This window comes from Geotrypetes seraphini, chromosome 7 (genome assembly GCF_902459505.1).
Source record: "Geotrypetes seraphini chromosome 7, aGeoSer1.1, whole genome shotgun sequence".
Classification (NCBI taxonomy): Eukaryota; Metazoa; Chordata; class Amphibia; order Gymnophiona; family Dermophiidae; genus Geotrypetes; species Geotrypetes seraphini.
In genome coordinates, this window is record NC_047090.1 from 5,082,331 (window position 1) to 5,109,869 (window position 27,539).

At 43.3% G+C, this 27,539-nt stretch overlaps 1 protein-coding gene across 3 annotated transcripts in view; it reads left to right on the top strand.

The window, feature by feature from the left end:
- Window positions 1-27,539, top strand: part of ETV6 (ETS variant transcription factor 6) — a 202,804-nt gene that overhangs the window by 59,034 nt on the left and 116,231 nt on the right. The window contains exon 2 of one of the 3 annotated variants that reach the window (XM_033953336.1): window positions 7,956-8,088. The exons of 1 other annotated variant lie outside the window; for it this stretch is intronic. In XM_033953336.1, coding sequence (XP_033809227.1) covers window positions 7,956-8,088 — 133 coding nt within the window. The remainder of the gene's footprint in view (window positions 1-7,955; window positions 8,089-27,539) is intronic. One more of the 3 variants, XM_033953337.1, reaches the window with a different exon arrangement.

The following is a 27,539-nucleotide window of genomic DNA, read 5'->3' on the forward strand; positions in this document are numbered from 1 at the left end:
GCCCTTCTCCCTTACTTTTACCTCCTCCCTGTCCAGCAGCACCCCCACCCATTCCCTGCTCCCCCTATATAGCAGTAGCCCTTCTCCTTTTATCTCCCCCTGTTCAGCATCACCCCATTTCCAGCTCCCCATATCCAGCAGTAGCTCTTCTCCTTTGCAGGAGCCCTTCTCCCTTCCTTTTACCTCCCCCCCCCCCGTCTAGCAGCACCTCTTCCATGCTTCCCCTATCCAGCAGTAGGCCTCCCTTCCTGTTACCTCCCCCCTGTCCAGAATCACCTCTTCCCTGCTCCTCCTGTACTGCAGCACCCCCTTACCTGCTCCCCCTGTCCAGTCCGGTGATCTCCAGCCATCAGGCTGGCTCCTGCAGGGAGTCTAGTTCCTGTCCGGTCCCTGCCAGGCGTGCGAGTCTGCTCCGCCCCCTCCCGACCTGCCGGGAGTATTTGAATTAGACCCGACGGTTCCTGTTGAGGGAAGCACTCCTCACCGGACTCAGCGGTGAACTCCAGCCTTCGGGCCGACATCCGCCTTGTTTTTTGTTTTTTTTTAGTTGAAAGACGCGGCGGTGGCTCCTCTCATGATCCCCACCTGCGTCGGAAGTCCGACGCAGGCGGGGATCATGAGAGTAGCCACCGCCGCGTCTTTCAAAGAATCGTAAGCCGCGCATGCGCACTTCCTATGTGTCGCTACAGCTCACGGAAAAGCGGCACACACTTAGGAAGTGCGCATGCGCGGCCTACCATTTTATTATATTAGATTAATAGATTCTGTGTGTTATGGGTAACTTAATTATTTAAAAAGCTTAATTTGCGCCGATAATGAGTAATAATGAGCTCATAATTGGCAAAAATTAAGTTGGGTGGCAGACACCTAACTTGGTAAGTGCCTACGAATTTCAGGTAGGTCCTTAGCCCAAGGTGCCTACCTGAAAGTGGGTGAACTAATGGTGGATTGTGTGCATCTAAGTTTTTGACGCCTACCAGCGCCTAAGTCCAATTTAAGCACCACTAGGCATGATTCTAGCTCACGATTGACACGCACTTTGCGCCATGTTCTTCAGCGCCAGTTTTTTTAGGTGCTGTTTATAGAATCAGGGCCTCTTGTGTCTTTTTCATATATGCTTGTGATGTGTTGATGTGAAAATACCGAACAGGTTGGGTTTACTTCTTCATAACTTCGTTTTCATCTTGGATGGGTCTCCTTTCATAAAATACATTGAACAAAGTGATTATTGATTTCCTTCAAGCTGCAGATTGCCTCTATTATTTTATAAATTAAAGCATGGTAAAGAGTAATAAATCCTCAGGGAATTTCAAAGAAAACACAATCTTCCGACCATTACTGATTTCACTGATGTATTGCACATGTACTCTAAGTAGCTAGTGTTCTTGCTCTGTTCATTCTGCTGGCATTTCTACTGGTCACAGCACTTTAGAAGCCATCCTATAGCTGTAGTTATAGTTTAGGTTAAATAAAAAAGCTACAGGTTCAACCAGTTGGAGGTTCTTTTGATTTTCTAAAAAATCTCTCTCTGAATAAAGTGGTAAATCCAGAACAAGGTGAAAAGCAAAGCCTATCTACAATCTATAAAAATGTATCTACATTGAGAAGGATAAAATTCTGTTGGAAAGGGTACAGAGGCGAGCCACGAAATTAGTCAAAGGCATGGAGAATTTAAGCTACATGGAACGCCTCGGAAAACTGGGACCGTTCACCCTCGAAAAGAGAAGACTGCGTGGGGATCTAATAGAGACTTTTAAAATATTAAAGGGTTTTGACCAGGAAGCAGCATTACTGACATTTTCAGATGTGACGCGGACAAGAGGTCATAGCCTAAAACTGAATGGCAGCAGGTTCAGGACAGATGTCAGGAAGTTCTGTTTCACACAGAGAGTGGTGGGCGCTTGGAATGCTCTCCCGGAGGAGGTGGTGGCAGAGGATACTGTGCTGGGTTTCAAACTAAAGATGGACGCACACCTTCTTGCAGATCATATTGAGGGATACGGGAAATCCGGGTCTCCAAAAAGGAGCACCTAAATGGGCCTCCGCGTGTGCGGATCACCGGACTAGATGGACCTCGGTCTGATCCGGTGAAGGCGTTTCTTATGTTCTTATGTAGTTCATTCCCAACTCCAAGTAGGACAACTGGAGTTCCGTTCCTTCCCTAACCATGTAAACCGTGTCGAGCTCCATCTGCGGAGATGATACGGTATATAAACCCAAGATTTAGTTTAGTTTAGTTTAAGTTTCTGAATGAACATGTTATTTACGTAGTCTAACTACATCATCTGATGCGTGACTGGTTTTCTTTCCAGAGTTGTCAGATTTTAAACAAGTTTTTCAGCCTAGTAGGCTTGATTGTTCCATTGGCAAACCAATCCCTAACTGCTCCAGTGATTGTATCAGGCAGTAAAAGGGAGCTCCTGGGTTACAGTGCTAACTGTCCACACTTTTTACCCACACATGGCTCAGCATTGAATATTCATGCATAATATTGGTGGCAGCAGTCAGTGTTTAAAAAACCGGTGACCATGGCTGGCTGAATATTAACCCCCTTGGTGTTGATTCTATATAGCAATGTCTTTCAAACTTTTTTAGCTCCGGCACACTTAAACGGAGCAAATGTTTTTTTGCAACGCATTATAATTGAAATTATAAAACTGCAAAACCAACAAAAAATTAAATTTGAGAGTTCTTTACGCTACGTATGGGCAATTGTAACAACAGTAAAACTAAAATAGATAGAATAGAATTGCTAATCCAAGTGATCGATGTGCTTGTTTTTGAGTGCAAATTAATTCAAAACGTAGCTCGATAGTCAACAAGCAAACATGCATTTCGTTATCCACCATCTGCAGTTCTTCTCTTTTTTTATTTATTTTTTAATTTAATTTCCGTCAGAGCTGAAAATCCAAGTTCGCAAAGATAAGAAGATCCAAATGGTAACAAAGCATTGCTTTGTTGCTCAAGTTAGGAAAAGTGCATTAAAAATAAAACTGCAATTACTTGCCATTAGTTTTCAAGGACCAATCACATCAAAGAATGATGCTTGTCTAAGCAGTTGTATCCTTACGCTCATAACATTGACAGACTTGTGCGTATGCGACATACATGCCATCTATTCTAGGGTATACTTATGAAGGGAATTTTAAAAAAAATAAAGTAAAATTCTGGAATCTCTCAAGGCACTACCCAGAATTCCTTTGGGGCACACCACGGTGCCACGGCACGCAGTTTGAGAGACACTGCTATATTACTGTACTTAGCACACAAAAAAAATTGGAGCTGACTCAAATGGCTATTAGTGTCTTTCTTTGCTTTGACTGCAGCTGCTTTTTGTTGTTCCCGTGAAGTTGCTGCCCTAGGCCACTGCCTAGTCTTGCCAAACGATTGGACTGGCCCCAGCAATATTGAGCCTTGTAAGAGTTGACATAGGCCAACGAGCATAGCCGTTTCTGCACCGCACCAACAAAGACTGCAGAGGGGCAGATGTTTGTAGCAGTGGGATAAAAGACAGGCCTTGCTCCAGTGATATCAAAAGGCTCTGATGTCAGCAGTTGGATGATGGAGGGGTTAGTTATAAACACAAATCCCAAATTCTTCATCAGGGTGTTTTTAATCAGAAACCCTATCGATAATGAGCAATATGAGACATACAATATACAGAAATGAAAAGGAAAGTAGGAAAGACTAATCTGATCTAATATTTATGAATCGCTTTATACTAAACTAAACTAAACCTTAGGTTTGTATACCACACCATCTCCACAAGTGTAGAGCTCGGCACGGTTTACAGGGTTAGGATGAAAAGGAGCTTCAATGAAGGGTTATAGGAAAGGAGCTAGGAAGATAAAGAACCAAAGAGCGGGAGGTGTTAGATTTTGGAAAAGAGCCAAGTTTTCAGGTGTTTGCGGAAGGATTGGAGGGAGCTTGAAACTCTGAGCGGGGATGTGAGGTTGTTCCAGAGTTCTGTGGTTCTAAAGGGGAGGGATGTTCCTAGTTTTCCTACGCGGGATATACCTTTTGTAGAGGGGAACGATAGTTTCAGTTTTGGGGAGGATCTAGTGGAATTATGCCTGACTAGGGGGTCCTTTTACTAAGGCGCACTAAATATTAGCGCGCGCTAAATGCTAATGCATCCATTATATTCTATGGATATGTCAGCGTTTATTAGCATATGCTAAATCGGCTAGCGCGCCTTAGTAAAAGAGGGGGTAGGTTCAAGGCGACGTACAAATCAATAGGAAAACAAACCTCCCTCTTTTACAAATGTGCGCTCAGCTTTTTAGCGCATGCTAAACACGCGCCAAATGCTAACGCATGCATGTTATCCTATGGACGCGTTAGCAGTTAGCGCACACGTTGATTTAGCGTGCGCTAAATCCACGCTGAAACGCTTAGCGCGCCTTTGTAAAATGTATTGACAAACGCAAGATGAGTGGACTATTATTAAGAGTGAGAGGATGAGAAGATATGAAGATGATGACATTTGTGGTACAGTTACACTGAGTGCCGTTATGACATTCATTGAGATAATGAGTTTTCTCTCCATTGTCAATGGAGTACTGTATATTGTCCCGAAGAAGAGAGCTTTTAATTTTTTCCGAAACCTAAGGTAGTGGTGTCCTGCTTGTTGCTGGAAGGCGAACAGAATGCTAGGAATGATTAAGAAGGGGATCACGAACAGATCAGAGAGGGTAATCATGCCGCTGTACCGGGCTATGGTACGCCCTCACCTGGAATACTGCGTCCAGCACTGGTCGCCATACATGAAGAAGGACATGGTACTACTCAAAAGGGTCCAGAGAAGAGCGACTAAAATGGTTAAGGGGTTGGGGGAGTTGCCGTACGGTGAGAGATTAGAGAAGCTGGGCCTGTTCTCCCTTGAAAAGAGGAGAATGAGAGGAGACATGATCGAAACATTCAAGATAATGAAGGGAATAGACTTAGTGGATAAAGATAGGTTGTTCACCCTCTCCAAGGTAGGGAGAACGAGAGGGCACTCTCTGAAGTTAAAAGGGGATAGATTCCGTACGGACGTAAGGAAGTTCTTCTTCACCCAAAGAGTGGTGGAGAACTGGAATGCTCTTCCGGAGTCTGTTATAAGGGAAAACACGCTCCAGGGATTCAAGACAAGGTTGGACAAGTTCTTGCTGAACCAGAACAAACACAGGTAGGGCTGCTCTCGGTTAGGGCACAGGTCTTCGATCTGGGGGCCGCCGCGAGTGGACTGCTGGGCATGATGGACCACTGGTCTGACCCAGCAGCGGCAGTTCTTATGTTCCGATTCTTTGCGTCGATGTAGGCAGGGCAGGATTAATTCGTCGAGGGCCCCTAGGCACACAAGTACACTGGGCCCCCTGCCCCGCCCCACCCCACCATGTGCCCAGACGGAAACAGGAAGCTGCGTCCGAGGGAAGCTTTGGGCAAGCAGCACCGCTTGCACAATTACAGTTCCCATTGTCTTTTTTACCCGCGTTGCTTACTTGTCTTACTTTCTGTCGATTGGGGGGGGGGGGCCGCGTTGCCAATTGGGGGGGGCCCGCGTTGCCGATTGGGGGACCCGCGTTGCCGATTGGGGGGCCCGCGTTGCCGATCGATGCAGGAGGGGCCCATCACCGTTTGGAAAAAAACAATGTTGATGCCCTGACCATTTCGGGCCCTAGGCATGTGCCTACGTGGCCTATTGGTTAATCCTGCCCTGGATGTAGGTGATGAAAGTGTTAAATATGTGCTTGTATTTAATTCCTCTTGGTGATGGAAGAATCAGAAGGAGTTTCTTGATGTTTTTGGCTGAGACGGACCAGGAACTGCTGAAAAGGTTTATGAGAGGTTCCGCAGAGCTCGCATATAAGATGTGGTACATAATGCATGATATTTTGAAGTTAATACGTGCAAAGATAGGTAGCCAGTGAAGGCTATTGTAATAAGGCTATATATGGAGTCAAATTTTTGTAGTTTGAAGATAAGTCGTATTGTCGCATGGTCTCTCACCCTTCTAAAAACATATTACCTGTCCCTCTCTCCCCTTCATCTGTTTCGTTTTCAACTCTTTACAACTTTGAAAACAAACAGAATCACTAACTCGCACTGTGATGTAACACATAAGGTATTTCTGTATTTGAGCAACATCATTGCTTAGCTCAGTGGTTCCCAATCCTGTCCTGGAGGACCACCAGGCCGGCCAGGTGTTTGGGAATAGCCCTAATAAATATACATGGGGCATATTTGCATGGCTGTCACTTCCATTAAATGCAAATCTCTCTCATGCATATTCATTAGGACTATCCCAAAAACCCGACTGGCCTGGTGGTCCTCCAGGACAGGGTTGGGAACCATTGGCTTAGCTTACTGACTAGGTGACAGGTATATAAAGCACATGCATTATTAGTCCAATATGAAAACATCACTTACTACTACTACTTAGACAACAGAACTCATTATTAGCATTCCGTAAATCGGTAAAGACCCTCCTCTTCAATTAAAGATCTCCTCTGTCTCTCCCCCCCTTAAGCCCCTCCCTCCACTCTCCTATCTCCTTCCCGAAATTCCAGTATGACCCTCTCTTACTCTATCCACGAAAAATTTGCATCTATATGCTTATAACTTACCGTAAATTAAACTACGGTATTTCCCCCCTCTCTCTCTGTGCTTAATCTCCCTGTATTCAATTCTCTCTAAAAACTATAAATCCAACCACTAAACCTGTTGTACTACTTATATGTCTAGTTACTCCGCACTGTGTATGTTCATTTGTAAACCGTTCTGAGCTATTGGGAGGACGGGATAAAAATCTAAATAAATAAATAAATAAATAAATATTTGCTCTCAGAACTTTGAGAGCACCTGGAAGGTAAGGACAGGAATCTTTCCTTGTAACTCTGAGAGTGAAGTTTCACCCATCCACCCCTCACCCTGCCCCCAAGGTTTGGACCAGAGCTCCATGGCTTCTGAAGTGGCACCAGCGCATGGCTCTAAACTAGTAAGCAGGAGCCCCGAGTACTTGACACTTTAAAAATCTGACACCATAGGAAGTTGCTTAAGTGGCCTACACCTAAATCTAAGCCTGTTTGTTCACCTGAGCTAAAAATAGGCCACCTTGCAGTCGGAAACATTTTTCAACCGTGTTGGGTTTAAAACAAATGATAAAAATGTTAAGTAAAAATAAACCAAACCAAAGGAAAGGCAAAGGCTTCTCCGCTAAACCAATGAAAATACAGTTCTCCCTGGAAGTGAAAGCAGGGGAATTATAAAGTCTCAAGTGCTGTCTCAACTCTCAAGGGCTGACTTTACATCTCCTAAGCTAGACAAGCTACAGTTTAGGGCCTCACATTACAAAGGGCCTCATTATTATTATGTTTGGCTTTAATAATAATAAAAATGTTTGTATATAATCTAGCGTTTTGTGCATACTCTTTCAAAAGCATGGAAAACTACTAAACCTAAAACAAAACTAGGCGGGGACTACTTAACTGTTACAACTTAAGGGCCCTAATATGCCGAAAAACCAGACCCTGAGGGGCTAATTCTGTAAGTGGCGCCTAGAAAACTGGCACCTGCAATGTGCCAATCGTGGGTAAATGCCGCTTCCAGAATTGAGGAGACCGGTGCCCAGGAAGAACCTTAGGCGCCAGAAATGTACTCCCGAAATCTGGTGCCGCCCCTAAACATGTCCCCTTCAACGTCACTAGGCGCTGCTAGGTGTCGTGGGCACAGGTGCCAGTCCAGGAGGGCGCCCTGCAATGCCTAATGATTTAAAAATGACTTTTTAATTGATTTTTAATGGCACAACCAATTACACGCCACTTAAAAACCAATTAAAACACTTAGGTTAGGCCCTGGCAGGCACAATCTAGACGCCTGCTGGCGCCTTACTTTCTTCAACTTTTTAGAGAAGCCAGGCCTGACTGTTTCCTCTGCTCACACCTCCTTTTCTTTCTTTCTCTGTCTCCTAACAGCAGGAGCGGATTTCGTACACACCCCCTGAGAGCCCGGTGCCAAATTACTTGTCTTCCACCTCCCCTCTTCATGTTCCAGCACCCGGGGTCAACCGGATGGAGGAGGAGCGGAGCCGCCTGCCAGCACACCTGCGTGAGTAGAACCTGCGGGAAGGGGCCAGGCCTGCCCGAGGCAGCCCTAAGCAAAACTTTCTCTGAGGCAGTTGACTGTGTAGGAAAGGAACTTTCTACTGTATATGAAGTCTTCCTCTCAGCCAGCCCTGCTCTGGGAAGATGTACAGAATTTTAACCCCTGTTAATCTCACCTGGCAGCCTGAGTTATATCTCAAACAAGTTTTCATCAGAACAAACCAGTCTTTCTTTTTGCATGTGTTTTGTGGACAGTGTTTGTGCTAAAGGCTTTTTTTTTTGGCAAACCAAGGTGGAGTGGTTGATTCTGTTCTCTGTAATTGTGATGTGGGAGGAGGATTGTGGTGGTGACAATGTTTTTGTGTGTATTGAGAACCGGTTTCAAACCTGTTTCCAAACTCATTGGTAGGGGGAGATTAAAATTTTGTCTCCCTTTTGAGTCGCTGAGAGAGTTGTTCTCAACCCAGTCCTGGAGGTCCACCCGGCTAGGCTGGTTTTCAGGATATCCACAATGAATATGCATGACGTTGATTTGCGAGTGCTTTGTACATGGTATGTTTATGATTTTAGGTGGTTATAAACAGTTCAAGCTACCTTGAGCATCTTAAAAATTAATGTTTTCTTGACATGGACAGTGGGTTGAGTATCTTTTTCTGGGATTTTTTTTTTAAGTTCAATAGTCTTTATTTCGTTTCATAACTTACAGAAGTAACAAAAATACAATTGACCATATACTGAAATGTAATGTAGAATAGATATACAGTGTTCCCCCGCAAATTTGGAGTTTGCAAATCACGGACCCAGAGAGTGGTGGAGAGCTGGAACGCTCTTCCGGAGTCTGTTGTAGGGGAAAACACCCTTCAGGGTTTCAAGACTAAGCTGGACAAGTTCCTGCTAAACTGGAACGTACAGAAGTAAGGCTGGACTCATTTTAGAGCACTGGTCTTTGACCTGGGGGCCGCTATGTGAGTGAACTGCTGGGCACGGCCCGCGGGCCGCATGTGGCTCTCCAGGTTTTATTTGCGGCCCGTGGTTTGGACGCGATCAACAGCATTTCTCTTCCCCTTTCGCTTCCTTTTGGAACAGCAGCGTGTCTGGTCGGCTCGTTCCGTTCAAAGCCGCGGGTTGGTGGCTCCTCGAGCTATCCACTCCTGCATCGGAAGCCTCTCTGACATCACAACAACAGAGAGGCTTCAGACGCAGGCGCGGATCTCGCAAGGAGCCGCCACCTGCGGCTTTGAACAGAACGAGCCGGCCAGACACGCTGCTGCTCCACAAGGAAGAGAACGGAAAGGAAGGGGAAAGAGAAATGCTTCTGCTACATAGGAAAGGGGAACCCTAGGGAAATGCTGCTGCTGCTGCACAGGGAAAGGGAGAGGGAGGGAAAGGGGAAGAGAAATGCCTCTCCTGCACAGGAAAGGAGGAAGGAAAATGCTGCTTCTGTTGCTGCTGCACCCAATTGGGGAAAGAGAGGGAAGGAAGGAGAAGTGAGAGGAGAGGAACAAGAGAAGAACCCAAGTTCATGGGAGAGAGGGAAGGAAAGGAGATATCAGACCATGGAGGGGGAGGGAGAGATGCCAGGGCATGGGGGAAAGGAAGGAAGGAGGGAGGGAGAGAAAGGAAGGAAAGAGATGCCAGACCATGGAAATAGGACGGAAGAAGAGAGAGATAGGAAGGGAAGGAAAGACAGTGAAACGTAGATTTTGAAAAGAAAGCAGAAAAATTGAACATTAAGTTAATGCCAAAGATGGATGCAAGGCAGAAAGTGAAGACGGAGAGAAAAACAGTCAAAGAACAAGAAGGCCCTGGAAACATAGTTGAAAGCACAGAAAAATAAAGTCACCAGACAACAAAGGTAGGAAAAATGATTTTATTTTCAATATAGTGATTGAAATGTGCCAGTTTTGGGAAAGAAAAGATATTGAACTTTAAATGTGAGTGCTGCAGAAAAAAATAGAGTACTTGGAGGGCCGCAGAAAAAAGAGTTAATGTCTTATTAAAGAAATGACAATTTTGCATGAGGTAAAACTCTTTATAGTTTATATATCTTTCCTTTTAACTGTTAAAGGAAAGTTTTATAAACTATAAAGAGTTTTACCTCATGCAAAATTGTCATTTCTTTAATAAGACATTAACTCTTTTTTCTCCAAGTACCTACAAATCCAAAATGTGGCCCCGCAAAGGGTTTGAGTTTGAGACCACTGGGCTACACCAATCAGGAGCTGTGTGTCAAAGCAGCTCCTGATTGGTGTAGCCCAACTTTACTACAGGAAGAGGTGGTTGGAACAGATTTCTTTCACCCACCGGCGCTTCAGCTACCCTCTCCTGTCTCCCCTGTCTAAAAACCGCATTTGTGGTTTTTCAAAATTTGCGGGGGGGGGGGGGGTGTCTTGGAACGGAACCCCCGCGAATTTCAGGGGAGTACTGTACAGGGTCAATAGTCAATAATATAAGAAAAAAAACCCCACTAGTAACAAGTAACCTAGACAAAAGTGAATATAATAAAGCTATTCATATGTGCCATAATATCATAAGTCACACTTGTATGTACTAAGCAACACATGCTAATCCCGTATGGCTTGTATGCTATAATAAACATCTTTACACAATGTAGTATGTATTGCATTATACATGTTCCCTGGGAGCTTCAACCATCTATGAGGGGAAAAAACTGGTAAGCAAAAGTGCCCACATTTTTTTCATAACTTCAAAGCGAGTTTCTCCACTCAGCAGCTATTCTTTCGTATCTGTGTTAAAAACAAGGCTTGCAACATTCCCCCAGCCTGGTTCCCAGCAACCTCATCATTCACAATCACATATTTAGTTCTTAAGCATTAACCAATTAAAGGTCAAACTACCAGAAGAACAAAATAAAAAGTGTTTACTGGTTAAACACCGGAAGAATATTACTGCTTCCTGGACTTTCACCCTTCCAGTTTCCTGCCTCGGTTTTTATAACTTTTCTGCATTCTGTCCTTCTTAACTTAGCAGCTCATGGTTCTCTCATGGTACTCTCCTTCTCCCATTGGCTCTGTAGTGTAGCTGAGCATTGGAGCTTGTGATAAGAAGACAGCATGGGGAAGAAAGAGGTCTGGAACTACAGGGATGAACATGCTAGGTTAGGAGATGGAGGACGTACTAACAGTTGGCTACTGGGAGCTATGTGAGCAATAGGCAGTACCAGGGGCATAGCTACCAGTGAGAGTGCCCAGCAAAATGCCTAGGGCTGCCCAGTGGTAGGGGCTACCTACAACTGATTCCTCCCTACGTGCCGAGTTCCGGCACCTCCACGCCCCCGTGCTCAGCTACTTACCAGCCCACTAGGTCCTCCATAACTACAGTATCAGAGAGAGCTCTAAAGGCTGCTCCTCTGGCCGGTGGGACCTATCCTCTGCTGTGTCCCGCTGCATTGATGCAACTTTCTGTGGGTGGGACATGGTAGATGAAAGGTCCACCAGCAAGAGAGGCAGCTTTCAGCGCTGTCTCTGAAGCTATAGCTATGGAGGACCCAGTGAGCAGGTAAGTAGTTGACTGTGGGGGGGGGTGCTCTGATGGGCCTATCTCTGTCTTCCTGCCCAGAGCCCAATGAGTCCCAGCTACGCCACTGGGCAGCACATGTCTATTCTGAAAATGTATGTATTTGATTCTACTGGAAAAGTATCTGCACTAATATTTTTTATAGCCCCAAAGAACTATGGAAAATAAACATGTGAAGAACAAGGCTATAAATTGAGTGCCTCAGTCTAGGCGCCCCAATGCTATGCACTTTAGCACTGATTCTATAATGGCATTTTGGTGCCAAGATTCCATTATAACTTACTAGCATAAGGTTGGCATTAGCGTGTCCATGTGTAGATGCACCCTTTTATGTCATATCAATAGCAAGTGTAAATTAGCGCCTAGGGGGAGAACCAAGTGAGTATTAATATACTCATTCATTCTTTGATCATTTCTAGATTAGACGACTGCAATTCTCTATTATTCAATGTAACACAAAAAGAAAAGAAGAGACTTCAAATAATACAAAACACAGCAGTAAAACTCATTTATAAAGGCCAAAAATACGATCACGTTACACCTTTTTTAATCAAGTCACATTGGCTACCTATTAATCATAGAATTACTTTTAAAGTAGCTTTCCTGGTATTTAAAATACTATTATTTAATGAACCGCAGTTTATATCCAGAATGATCATACCATATCATTCATTTCGTTCTCTTCGTTCATCCTCTCAAGATTTACTATCAATTCCATCTTTAAAAATTGTAGGAACTAGGAGAAATGAAATGTTTTCTGTTATAGCCCCTCAAACCTGGAATGCTTTGCCACTTTTTATTAAAAAAGAAAAAGACCTTATCTCTTTTAAAAAACTCTTAAAAACTTTTCTATTCAACGATGCTTTTAATGATTAATTGACTAAACCATTTTTTACTTAATTTTTTTTTCTTCTTTTTTTCCCTTCCCTGTGTTTTTTATCCCTTTTATGTTTTTTTTCCTAGTTAGACTACTGTAACTTTTTTCCCTTCTTTAGCCCTCCCTATCATGTTTGTCACCAAGCCTCAACTTTTAAGAATATCCACTATAAACTTTGATTTTTTAAATTTTGCCCTAATAATATGTGTTTCTTAAAATGTTGTTGTTTTTTAATTGTTTTAACATAATTTGTTTCTTAAAATGTTGTCTTAAAAATTGTCTAAAAAACTGTATGTTTCCCTGCATTGTGCTTTTATATTGTTCATCGCTTAGAATGTTTTAAATAGGCGATTCATCAAATAAAAATGAACTTGAACTTGAACAAGCATGGTGTATAGTATTCAATAGACTAACTGGGAGATATGCCCATGGCCTGCACACATGCATGCCCCCATTTCATTTAGGAACTATGGCAATTATAGAAGCCGAGGGAAGGATGTTGTGTCTGAGGTGGAGAAAACCTAGAGAGCAGAACGTGCGGGGCCGGTCCAGGCAAAGCTGAGCATTAGAAAAGTAGGATGCAGGAAGGGGGAGGGGGTTCCCTCCCTCCCCCAGAGTCATCAGATCCAGGCGTGTGTCTTCAAGGGTCTAGGCCTCCGTCCCAGCACTCTTGAATTTCGTTCTAGCCTCAAAAATGAGCCAGACAGTCGACCACCACTGCGTTCACAGACCCTCCTCCTCCGGCTTAACTCTGCCTCGGATGCGTCACTCTGCGTCTCCCCACTAGAGCCCAGCGCCTCATCTAAGTCAAAGTAAAGCGCAACCAGCGCTTTTTGGGCGACTTTTGTAAGAGAACTCTGGAGGCAGGTGGAAGGCTGTTGACAAAAAATAAACAAAATTAGGTATCAAGGACCTGCTGAATTGTACCACGTGCAGACGAGTCTTGTGTCCAAACCTGGCATCATTGAGAGACATGTTGCATTCATGCATAATCCAGTCCCACAAAGTGTTTTACTGTACAAGCTATCTACCTAAGGCAGTGTATCGCAAACTGTGTGCCTCCTGAGATTTCAAGAGTGCTGCGACACGCCGACTGACTGCCTACAGGACGTGCCTCTCGCAGCGAGAGGCACGTCCTGTAGGAAGTCAGCAGGCGCAGATGACTCTCCTCGTGGCCAGCATCTCTCCTCCTCTCCCCGCAACTCCCGGATCCCTCCACAGAAGCGGGTTGCGGCCAGGTGGGCTCCACGCACTTCCGGGTGCCTTCCGGCCGGGGCACTGGATTTAGTGTGCCACCAGCTGGAAAATTTGCCGAGACACTGACCTAAGGCTGTCAGAAGTCCATAACCGTAAGAGTACTGAACCAGCTCTGTGATCAGCCGTCAGTAGGCTATAGTTGTAAGCTGACTTGAGTCAGGACTCTTTGCCAATGAATCTTGGATCTTTTAGCTGCATTCAACATGATCATTCGGGCCCAGATTCTATAAAAGATGTCTAAAGTTAGGCACCAAGATCAGTGCGCCTAAGTTAGACCCTCTTTTACTATGAATCGGTAGAGGTTTCTACCACGGCCTGGAGTTCTAAATGCTCCAACGCCGATCCAACACTCATAGGAATTCTGCGAGTGTCAGAGAAGCATCGGTTAATTATTTAAAAAGCTCAATCAATGCTGATAACAAGCAATTAGCACTTCATAATTGGCTTAAAATGAATTGGATGGTAGGCGCCTAACTTGGTAGGCACTACTACTTTCAGGCAAGCGCCTAGCCCAAGACACCTAACAGAAAGTAGGCATGGTTAGGTGGCGGATCGTGGGCGTGTTCGGCATGTAGGTGCCCCCACCTGGAATACTGTGTCCAACACTGGTCGCCGTACATGAAAAAGGACATAGTACTACTCGAAAGGGTCCAGAGAAGAGCGACAAAAATAAAGGGACTGGAGGAGTTGCCATACAATGAGAGGCTAGAGAAACTGGGCCTCTTCTCCCTTGAAAAGAGGAGACTGAGAGGGGATATGATCGAAACATTCAAGATATTGAAGGGAATTGACTTTGTAGAGAAAGAGAGAACGAGAGGGCATTCGCTAAAGTTAAAAGGGGAACGATTCCGTACAAACGTAAGGAAGTTCTTCTTCACCCAGAGAGTGGTAGAAATCTGGAACGCTCTTCCAGAGGCTGTTATAGGGGAAAACACCCTCCAGGGATTCAAGAAAAGGTTAGATAAGTTCCTGCTGGACCAGAACATACGTAGGTAAGGCTAGACTCGGATAGGACACTGGTCTTTGACCTAAGGGCCGCCGCGTGAGCGGATTGCTAGGTATGATGGACCACTGGTCCAGCGGCAGCAATTCTTATGTTCTTATATTAGACTTAGGTGCTGGTATTTAGGCTAAGAAAACCCTGGCATAAATAGGGTGCACCTAAGGTTAGGATGCCTACTGGTGCTTAAGTTCGCTTTATGTGCCGCTATGCATGATTCTATAAACGGCGTCTGATTTAAGATTGACATGCACTATGCATCGTGGTCCTCAGCGCTTATGTTTTAGGCACGGTTTATAGAACTGGGGCCTCACTGTTACTGCACAGAGAGTTCCAGAATAGAGAGATGAGGTTCAGTCAAGGGCTGGATCTCTTCCTTTTTGACAAACCGAACATGGAGCTCCAGTTACAAATTGAAAGAGAGCCTCCCTGCATAATTTTAAGATATGGAATTCGCGGGGGTTAGGGGCAGAGCTGGCCCACGAATATTGAAAATTTGCGAATAACATTTGGTCCAGTTCTGACCGACCCCCCCACCTTCCCCCAGTATCCCAGACCTTACCTTGTGGTCTATCAGGCTTTCGGGGCAGGCACAATCTTCCTACACTCCTGCCCCGTGCAGATCACTCATACAAAATGGCTGCAGGGAGTTCCCGTCGTAGTCTCGAGAGACTACGGGAACTCACGGCAGCCATTTTGTATGAGTGATCTACACGGGGTAGGAGTGTGGGAAGATCGCTCCTGCCTCGAAAGCCCGCTAGACCACCAGGTAAGGTCCCGGGAGGTCTGGGATGCAGTTTTCTTTTCTTTCCCCCCCCAAAAAATCACAATGCGGATACTGAAACTGCGGATTCAGAGGGAGAAGTATATTTCTTTGGGGACAGTTTTGTTTGACATTTCTTAGGAGCATACTTGTTTAATAAAGATGACATAGGCTGCTCTATGTTTTTATTAAATACCACCAAGTAACAATATCTTCGTGCACTCATTGCAATGCCACCCCAACTCTGTCTATTTGCCCCAGGAATGTCTATGAAGTCCTTTTACTAAGGCGCGCCAACCGATTTAGCACACGCTAAATACTAAGGCACCCATTATATTCTGTGGGCACCTTAGCATTTAAAGCATGCTAAATCGGTTATCACGCCTTAGTAAAAGGAACCTCTCTATGTGCAGTACTCATGTAAGTACGCACTAACTTGTTGGCACATGTAGTTGGCTATGCAGTTTTCTAAGTCCCATTTCTCACAAATTTCTTATGTCTAAAACATTCTTTATATGTGGGAAATGGTTTATAGAATGACTCCCTTTAAGCACATTCAAGACAGCTTCACAAGACGCAAAGGTCAGGGAAGTCACCATGAGTCAAATATTATTCTTCTTCCTGTTTGACTTTCTGTTTCTGATTAATGATTAATAGTTTGGAGTTTCCCCAGTTGACTGCTGCAATTTTCCTGAATAAGAATTTGTTTTTTAAACTCTGTGCATTTACCACACAGAGTTGTTCTTCCTCATCTAGAACCGTTTGTTTGTTCTTCCTCATTTGTTTGTTCTTCCTCATCTAGAACCGTAAGGCCGCTAAGCATATTTTAGGCTATCAGATTAAATTAAAACAAACCCATTTGGCCTGGCAATTTTCTCTGGATCCTTTGGGCCTCCAGCTCAATCAGAGCTCTTATTTGGTTATGGGGCAGAGCCTTCCTCAGCAATTACCCACCATTCCCTCCCCATTTTAATCCCAGTGATTATAATGGTTGCTCCTTGGTCAGGGGCCATAGAATTTGTCACCTTCTGGAAACAGATAAACATGCAACCCACACCTGTCCACTAGGCAGTGGTGTAGTAAGGGGGGTGGACCACCCCGGGCGCTGTTCTGGTGGGAGTGCCAGCACGTCTCCTTCTCTTTGCCGCCCCCCCCCCACGAGCAGTAGTTCCAACCTGCTGCTCATGCCAGCCTCGACTCTCCCTCTGAAATCACTTCTGATAATGGGATCAGGAAGTGACATCAGAGGGAGAGCCAAGGCTGGCACGGGCAACAGGTTGGAGATGCTGCTTGTGCTGGTGAAGTTAAAGAGATAAGGGTGAAGGGAAGTGATGTGCGGGGTAGGAGCGGGGGAGCAGAGAAGAGGGTGGGGGTGCCACTGCCCTGGGTGCCTTCCACCCTTACTACACCACTGCCACAACTGAGCAATATCTGAGGCTCAATAGCCTTAGAAGTTGTGAACATTGTCTGTGCGATGTCCCCAGACTTGGGGAGCCTGAGGAGTGGAAGTCAGGTTCATCAAATCTAGGCCTCCTGCATGGTATGCGTTGTGCCACTGAACCATTGGGTTGGTTTATTAAAATCTATGTTCTCTTAGGCTTCCGTACTGGTACCATGGTTGTTGCAGTTTTCTGGGTCTTGCTGTGTCTGGGTAGGTAGAACCAATGTTTCAGCCATTATACTGTGGCTTTCTTCAAGGAATTTTGTAAGGTCTGCAATTTGTTGTTATATATAGTGGATCCTCAAACCCAACTGGCTGGGGCTTGAAGTGAATGAGGCAGGAAAGTCCATTGGTCACCAATTTGAATTTTGGAGGGAAAGTCCATTGGTCTCTTTATTTTCTTGTAGATTGGAAAATTCTCTGAGTTTAAAGATGTTCTCTCCATGAAGAGGATGGGGCCGAAGATTCAAGTTCAAAGGGCTGGGTAGTAAAACAGCAGGCCAACCACCAGTTTATCACACTTTATTCTTGCCAACTCAGTAGAATGTTGAAAAAAAATTATATAAATGAAGGGTTGAAAAAGTATCTGTACTTACATGGGCAAAATAAGCTTGATGATTTCAGGACCACATTTAGGGGGTAGGTGAGAGGAGGAATGATTGATGAAGTCAAATCAAATTAAAAAATGGACCAGGTTAGACTGGGATTTCCAGAAAAATAAAATCCCAATAAAAATGGCCCAGTGCATATCTATGGGAGAAGTTCCAGTAGTTGCAAAATAAACATCGATACATTTGTTACAGAATTGCTCTTTTCTTTCAAATTGCACCTTCCTTGTCATCAACAGCAGATGAATCAAGAGACGAGTGGGTTGTGTCTATCCACCAGTAGGTGAAGATAGAGAGCGCCAAACTGAGTTCTGCCATTTATAGCAGCGGTTTCTAACCTTTTTGACATCAAGGACCACTTTTATAGAAGCAAATTTTTCCAGGGACTGGTAGAGTGGGGAGGATTTGGGGCAGGTTCGTGGGGCAGTTTTATACATTTTTATACATTACATTTCTAGCAAAAAAAAAAAAAAGAAAAGAAATATACATTTTTTTTCTACCTTTGTTGACTGGTTTCTGCTTTCCTCATCTTATTGTCATTCGCTTCCTTTCATCCACTATCTGCCTTCTCTCTGCCTCTTCCATATGGCATCTGCTTTATTTCTATGCCTTTACCAGAAACTGTCTCTCTCTCCTTTACCCCCCACCCCCACCCCCATTGGTCTAGTACCCATCTTCTTCCCTCCACTCCCTCTATAGTCTGGCATCTCTGTCTTCTTCCCTCTCATCTCTCACTCACTCCCCCAGGTGTTTTTTAGTATCTCTCTCCTCCTTTCCTCCCTTCAGATCTTGTATCTGTCTCCTCCCCCTCCCCCAATGCACTGGTATCCCTCTTTCCTCTCCTCTCCCTTTTCTTTTCTGATCTTCCTTCTCAATTTGTTTTCTACCTCTTGTCTATTTACTTTCCAGTCCTCAATTTCCCTTTCATTCCAGTCCTCTTTCCCTCACCCTTTCCGGTATCTCATTAAATCTGTCCTCTTCCCCCAATCCAGCACGTGCTCTTTCTTTATCCCCTCCTTCCATCCAGTATGTGCTCATTCTTTCCTCTCCACTTCCTTCCAGAGTCTGCTGCCTTCTCTATCCTCTTCCATCCAGTGTCTGTTCCCCTCTCTTTCTCCCCTCCCAACCAGTGTCTGCTCCCCTTTCTCTCCTCCCTACTTCCTTCTAGCATCTGCTCCCTCTCTCTCCACTTTTAGCATCTGTTCCCTTCTCTCACTCTCCCAACCAGCATCTTCTCCCCTCCCCACTTCCATCCAGCGTCTGCTCCTCCCTCTCTCTCCAATTCCCTTCAGTGTCACTGAACCTCTTCCCCTCGTCGGGCCACCTTCCTCCCTTCACCTCACCTTCGTGGATGCTCTTTAGAGTTTTTTTGTTTCTGAGTGTCCGGATGCGGCAACATTCTCACAAGTCCAGTGCGACTGCCCCAAAGCTTCTCCTCTGATGCAAGCCGCCCAGGCAGAAACAGGAAGTGCGCCAGCGGAGACACTTTGGGGTAGTTGTGGGACTTGTGACACCTCAGAACGAAGAGAAAATTCTGAAGAGCGCCCGTGAAGGTGAGGAGAAGGGAGGGAGATAGCTAGACGAGGGGAAGAGATGCCCGGCCCGGCTGCAGATTGGGGGTTGGGGACCCCTGATTTATAGGATGGCATGCTCACTGGTAATCCAGTTTTTTCTATCTCCTCAGGCAGATGGATGGTCTCTCTCCTGCTCCTGGTTTCATTTGTTCCGCAGCAAGGCTTGCAAGCAGCTAGGTCTAGCTCCAGACCTGGCTAAGTTCTTGTTTTGGCTAGGCTAACTCAATGAGCAAGGGGATTAAGCTTCCTGGGTGCTTAGGGAATATCTGGTGGTGCCAGTTCCCTACTCATCCCCTGTAGCATCATTTGTTTTTATCCTGCACTCCTAACTCCCTTCTCAAGGTGTTAAAAAAAAAAAAAAAAGCTACTAACTAACCTCAGAAGGAGTGCACTGGACCAGAAGCATTTGGAGACATCAGCCAGCTTTAAATCTTTCTTTATCGAAATGAGCATAGTGGTTTGGTTTGGCTGTTCCGTTTGCTGATTTGTTTTCTCCCTTGTTGGCCCTGCCTTGTGTGCAGCCCGCGGTTAGAATTTCTGCATTGGTGGTTTCTTCCTCTTCCCCAGGAGGACCTTCAGCTATCGTGGGAGGAGTAAGTGCATCAGAGGTGGGTGTAGTTTGTGGGGTTAATTGAGGTAGCCTGGGGTCATCTGGTGTTGGTCGCTCAGCTCCAACTCTGGCTTTAATGGGTAGCGCCTTCTGCCTATTTTGCACAGACTTGAAGATGGTGGTAGGTCTCAGCCTCCTCCCTGTCCAGCTTAGCTCTTTCTGTGGTTCAGATCAGTTGTGGGCTGTAGAGTGAGTTGCCTACTGCCTATGCAGCATGGCTCCATCTATGGTTTAGATCTGTTCTTACATGTAGAACAGGGAGCCTTCTTCTGCCTGGTCAGCCCAGCGAGGCTCTGAAAAAGGTACAGAGGGAGGGGGGATGATTGAAAAAGGCACCGGGGGTAGGGGGATGATTGAAAATTGCTGCATAGGCCGTCCCATTTAACTAGGCTGCGCCCTATAAACGGGTTTGTAAAAACCATGTATAGGCTGCAGCCTATATATGGGGAAATACGGTATATGTTTTCTAAGCGGTGTACATAATTAAAATGGCTAAAATCTAAAATTGCTTGGGGTAACATACTAACATGGTAGAAGAGAGGTGGGAGTAGAAATACAAGTTCTGATAGAAAAGAAAACATTTAGGGGAGACAGAAAAGGAGGAGGAGTTAGAAACCTGCCTGGTGTTGTTAACAGTCAGAGGCATCCTTGAGGGGTAGGAGGGGGACTTTTGGGGGAGTGTGGTGGAGTCATGCTTTCAGCCCTCCAAAGGTCATCCGGACAGTTTGGGCACTCTTTTGGTACTTATTAATTGTTAAAACAGGTCTAACCTCAAACATCCAAACTGTGACCTGGACCTTTTTGTAAAATGTTCAATAGCAGAAGAACGCCCAAATCGTGAGCCTGCCCTAGTCCTACCGAAGCCACTCCTCTGCCACGCTGTTTTGAGATTTAGAGGCACTGCAGACAAATACCATAGAAAGCTTTCTACAAACTATGTTTCAAAAATAGCAAATTGAAAGGGTTTGGGGAGAAAAACATCCATTTGCCCCTTTATGCCCATGGTTTGGACATTTTCCTTTTTGTTTTTTTAATGAGCTCCATAATGGAATTAGAAAAAGTACTGAGAAGAATGACCAAAAGGATAAAGGGGATGAAATAACTTCCCTTGAAGAAAGATTCAACTTAGGGCTCTTCAGCTTGGAGAAGAGACCCTTGAGAGGAGATAAGCATTTAATGGAATTTTCTCATGAATTAGCTGTTTACTCTTTCAGAAAGTGCAAAGATTAGGGGACACACCGTGAAGTTAATAAGTAATACATTTAGAACAAGTTGGAGGAAAAGATTTTTCATTCAGCAATTAATTACAGTAAGCTTGGGAATCTATTGCCAGAGGATTTGCTAAAGAGTTAAGTCTGCTGAGGTTAAAAAGGTTCCATGAATTTTGTGAGCCGCTTAGGTTGAAGCGGGCTATAAATTTTTAAATAAGTAAATTGATAAGGTAGCCTTGGGGAAATCCACCGCTTCTCTCTGGGAGTTAGTACTATGGGATTCTGCCACGTACTTGTGACTCGGACTGGCATTGGGGGGAAACAGGATACTGGACTTGATGGACTTTTGGTCTGACCCAATAACGCAGCTCTTATGTCCTTAGGTACATTTGTTTCTTAGAAGCGTACAGAAGCTAATTGTTGTGTAACCTTTTGATCTTTCATCATCAGTCCAAAAAAAGCAATCATTACAAAATCAACCCCTTAATATCCTTTCATGTAAACTGGTCAAAACTCATGGCATTTTTCATGTAGAATATGTAGCTGCCAGGAAAAATATGCACTTCACTCAAAAAACCCAATTCACAAATACACAAGAGGGAAGTTAGACTGATAAAAACCATGATTTCAGCCCACAACCTGAAGAAAATTAAACAGATTGGCACTTCACAATCTCACAGGAGGGCAGTTAAAAGCATGATTTCAAGACACAACCTGGGCATTTCACAAACATACAGGAGGGAAGTTAGGCTGATAAAATCATGATTTCAAGATATAATTAACAATACTTCCCCAAGCGAAGCTCGGTCTTCCAGGTACTTCTTTTCAAACAAATAGGGGAAATTATTTTTTCACTCAATGAATATTTATTGAACTCATTGTCAGAGGATATGGTAAAAGCAATTAATACATCTGCATTTGAAAAAGGTTTGGACAAGCTCCTGGAGGAAAAGTCTATAATCTGCTATTAAGTTAGAAATAGGGAAAACCACTATTTATGGAATGTTGCTCTCATGCTATTTGAGATTCTGTCAGGTACTTGTGACCTGGATTGGCCACTGGTTGCACTGATTGTTGTTAATGTCACATTGATAGCTATTGCTGTTGTATGGATGGATTGTTGTTACTATTACACTGACTGAGTACTCACTCCTACTGCATTGATGCTGCTGTAAAGTTCATGATGCACTGCTCATATTGTAATTGTCTTGTTACAATTATTGTTATTGGAGTAGAATCTCAGTTATGGTTAAACAATTTTTTATTGTCTTGAACAAAGCGGAGCAACAACAAAATACCAGGAAACAGAGTACAACTGAAATAAGCGGGAGATCCGCCAGAACAAAAGGAAACATTACAAAGTTATTTGTCTTTTATGTTAACATCTCACCCCCCCCCCCCTTTTTATGATTCCGGCCCCCCAAACTACATAAGTCCAATATAAAAACTAGGCAAGCCAGTCCTTTGAGCAATAAGTAACACATTCCTCCCCCGGGTCTGGACTCTGATGACCCTAGGGCACCCAATAATACTGGACCTGCCTTCCAAGATAGTAAACCCCCCAACCCCCCATCCCCCGAGAGCAGACAGATAAGAAGATCCTAAGCTAACAAGGTGGAGTTAATCGGCTCTCAATTAACCAGCACTCTCGCCCAACCAGCAAAAAATTGCCAGTGGAAAAAAAAAAGTCGCAATGAAGGAGAAGACGGGACGTGAGGTAAAGAATAATATAATTTTTCGAGCATTTAATATTGGATTTATGTTCCAACATTCTAATCCTATAATTCTGTTTTGTAGGATAAACATGATATAATTGTATTAAAAGTTGTTTTTATATTTGTATTAACAGTACCCCCCTTGGAACCCTTGAAAAAGCCTTCTACAGGCGAAACGGGTCCCGTCGGGCATTTACTTTGGGGCAAGCAATATTCATCTAATAAAGATACAGATTAAGAAATCTTAAAGTTGTCTGTCTGGATGTTGTACAAGAAGAAAAAAACATTATAATAAGAAGTTTTGAAAGATTTATCCCTGACGAATGAGGACTTACTTGTGTTGTGAAAAAAAAAAAGTCCCCTGAAGCGGCAGTGGTTCTGAGCTGCAAACCCCCCCTCCCTCCCTCAGGCCCCGAAAAACTAGAAGCAGCAACGATCCTGAGCTGCGAATCCCACCTCCCGTTCCGACCCGAAGCATCTGCACGGCATTGTCCTGAGCTGCAAATCCTCCTTCCCTCCCTCAAGCCCTGAAGTAGTGGTCCTGTTGGACGCATTGTGAATTGTATTTTTAGACAGCAAAATGTGAAAAATATACAGGGGTGTGAATCTTTTACAAGGCAATTTATCCAAACATTGCTGGTTAACATTCTCCCTGTTTAAAAATCGTCAATGATTCACAGTGGCCATAAGAGAATTCTCTTGGGATTCCTTATCAGTACAGAAGAGAATCCACTGCCATAGATTTTTTACAATGTACCATCCATTTTTATATTTACTGCAACATGTGCAGGAAATTTAGCAAAAATGTATCACCAAGCTTTGAAACTCTAGAGCTCAATAGAAGAAATTGCTTTATTTCCTATGCCCGGAACACTTCTGGGAAAACTGTAAGATAAATCTCTTCTTGATGCCTGAAAAATGATCTCAGGATGCAATCATAATCAAAAGCTGCAACAAAATTTATGACTTAAAGTTGAAACAATAGCTTGAACTTCTCCTTAGTTTTCCAGAAAATCTTTTACAATCTAGACATCTCCCAAGATTACTAGGGTATGCTGTATTGCTGCTCGCACCCATACGTTTTTTGGTAGATAGGAGATTGACGCTGAAACCGTGGATTGAAGACAAAGTTTTATTTTATTTTTCTTTCCAGCTTATGATTTATCTTTAATCTTATCTATTGTTTTGCCTTTTGTCTTTGTTTTGTTCTATTTCTATCATTTAAATTTCTCCAGAATTCTACTTTTCAACGGCTCCCCCTTCTGCTTCTATTCCTTTCTCTCCTCTCTTCTACTTTCCAAAGTATTTAGATCAATGCTGTCTTGTTAAAATGTTTATTTTATTTTTATTTTTCCTCTAACTCTACTTTTCACTTCTCTATTACCCTCCAGGTACTTTAGTTAGATTGTGAGCCTTCGGGACAGTAAGGGAATTTTTCAAGTACCTTTCTTATTTCTAATCTTAATGTATATTTTCTGTAAACCGCTTAGAACCTAACGGATGTAGCGGTATATAAGAAATAAATTACATTACATTACATTACATGGACCATTTGGCCTTCATCTGCCATCATGTTTCTAGGTTTCTATAACCATAAAGCTCTATGACATCACAATGCAGGCAAAGAGCCTTAGCCAATGGGAAGAAGATATGCAAATGTTAAGAGCCTTAGCCAATAGGGAGAGGAGGAGATAGTGGATGCTGCAGAATTCTACTGTTCAACGGCTCCCCCTTCTGCTTCTATTCCTTTCTCTCCTCTCTTCTACCTTCCAAAGTATTTAGATCAATGCTGTCTTGTTAAAATGTTTATTTTATTTTTATTTTTCCTCTAACTCTACTTTTCACTTCTCTATTACCCTCCAGGTACTTTAGTTAGATTGTGAGCCTTCGGGACAGTAAGGGAATTTTTCAAGTACCTTTCTTATTTCTAATCTTAATGTATATTTTCTGTAAACCGCTTAGAACCTAACGGATGTAGCGGTATATAAGAAATAAATTACATTACATTACATTACATGGACCATTTGGCCTTCATCTGCCATCATGTTTCTAGGTTTCTATAACCATAAAGCTCTATGACATCACAATGCAGGCAAAGAGCCTTAGCCAATGGGAAGAAGATATGCAAATGTTAAGAGCCTTAGCCAATAGGGAGAGGAGGAGATAGTGGATGCTGCAGAATTCTACTGTTCAACGGCTCCCCCTTCTGCTTCTATTCCTTTCTCTCCTCTCTTCTACCTTCCAAAGTATTTAGATCAATGCTGTCTTGTTAAAATGTTTATTTTATTTTTATTTTTCCTCTAACTCTACTTTTCACTTCTCTATTACCCTCCAGGTACTTTAGTTAGATTGTGAGCCTTCGGGACAGTAAGGGAATTTTTCAAGTACCTTTCTTATTTCTAATCTTAATGTATATTTTCTGTAAACCGCTTAGAACCTAACGGATGTAGCGGTATATAAGAAATACATTACATTACATTACATTACATTACATATTTTAAACTAAAAGATTCATGGCCATTCAGAAGGGAAAGTTATGTAAGTTTGGGAACCATTAACTAAATATTGTAAGGAATGACTTATTTATCTAAATGAGGAAAACATATACATCCTGGGGAGGGGGGAGGGTGGTATGTTTTGACACTGTTTAAGAGGTATAGATAGGTTGTTTATAGGTAATTTTATGAGTTTTTGGTCAATTGGATAAATGGGTGGGAGAAAATAATTTTTTAACAAGTTTATTGTGCTGTAATATTAATATTTTATGTAAATGCATCATTTACTGTGCACAATTATAGTTTTAAAAATGAATAAAGAAGTTTAACCCCCCTCCCCCCCAAAAAAAAAACCCTAAATATTTTAAAACATAGCTAAAAGTAGAATTTTTCAGCTCTTGGGAATATAAGCATCATCCATATTTCTGATTTAGTAATTATGAAAGCATTGTGCTTAACTTGAAAAAGATCACATTAAAAAAATTTCTCAAACTAGTTTCCAGAGTGTCCAGCTTCTTCTTAACCATCCTCAATTCCTAGGCACTAATTTTAGCCGTGATCTGCTGTAATTAGAAGACAGTTTTTTTTAAAAATCTGAAAAGTTATGGAGTCTGTTGAGTTTGGAAGTCAGAAATCTTTTCAAAGCAAACAAACCCTGTGAAATTTTCATCACTAACATTTTACTCGGGTGATCTCTTTGGAGGTCAGAAATCAGGGGGACCTCAAGTGCTGTCCTTGTTATAGCCACCACTTTCCTTGAAGTTGTGAGAGACCCTCTCACTGTTCAGTACTCCAAACAATAATCCCCCTCTTGCCATTGCCAACCAGCCATCTTTAGTTGAGTATATTGAAGTCCTGAGGCAAAGTTTCCATTGCTTTGGATCTGTTAGCTCTCGTTGTTGCATCTTGGCCAACCCTTTCTCCTTAATGTCTTTCATACCTTGTTGACCTCTTGCATCTCTCCTCTGACTCTGTCCCTCAACTCTTAGGGCTCCTTTTACAAAGGTGCGTTAGGGCCTTAACGCAATGAATAGCGTGCGCTAGCCGCTACCATCTCCTTTTAAGCAGGGGGTAATTTTTCGGCTAGCACGCTAATCTTGTGCGTGCACTAAAAACACTAGTGCACCTTTGTAAAAGGAGCTCTTAGTCCCCCCTGTCTTTCTGCTCCTGGCTGTTTGCCTCTCTTCTAGCCTTCTAGCACTTAATCCATTGTTTCCAGTACATATATTTTCTCCTCTTTCACAGTGTTCTAAATTACTTCTCCTCCCTGCAGTCCTCCATCTGTCTTTCTCCTCTCGCTAGCCATATTGCTTCCCTACTTTCCTAGCTCTCCGTTTTTCCCCATCTCTGTCACTCACTACTAGCTGGTTAGTGGCTGCTGCTACTCTAGTTCTTGCTGCATAAGTTGTAGTCAGAAGAAGGTGAAAAGCAGCCCTTTAGTACTCATTCATTGTGATTGTCAAGCAAATCATTCTGGCACTGTAGCAGCCCTAGCTGTAAAGCTGAGAGATTTGGTTGGCCATGTGGGAGATGGGGAGGCTGCACACACAGCTTTTGACTACTCAGTGGCGTACCTGGTGTATTTGACACCCGGGCCTATAATTTTTAATACTCCCTGCTCTATATTTAAAAAATATTTTTAGTAACAATCCACAAATCACATAACATGGGTGCACCTAGGAAAAGGAAGCATCTTAAACACTGCAGTGAGCACTTTAACATCAATACACCCATTGTAAAACTAAACAAGCCAGATTGATATAGATTGATCCTGCAAGTCAATGCTAACACAAAACCATGTCCTTTTCATACACACAGAACACAGATACACCCTCACCCAGTATGGAATAAGTAATCACAAACTAAAAATAGAACCGCCAAGAAGCCAGACTCTGCATACAATGCAACACCACAAAAACAGTGACACATGTCCCCGAATACTGTATAAAATATAAAGATAGCAGATATTAACAAATAGAAATAAAACAAAAAAATGGAAAGTAAGAAAATACCATTTTATTGGATTAATACATTTTTCATTTAGCTTTCAGAGACCAAAAATTCCTTCTTCAGGTCAGTACAGTATACTGCTGTCCTGACCTGAGGAAAGGGGTTTTGGTCTCCAAAGTTAGTAAAAATTGTATTAGTCCAATAAAATATTACCTTATTTCCATTTTCTATTTATAAACTTTTATCAATACAGCCAAAATACTTCTTTATTCTAAAGGAGGGGTGTCTAACCTCGTCCCTCACCAGGTCGGGTTTTCAGGATTTCCCAAATAAATATGTATGAGATCAATTTGCATACAGTGGAAGCAGTACATGCTAATAGAGCTCATGCAAATTCATTGGGGAAATTCTGAAAAC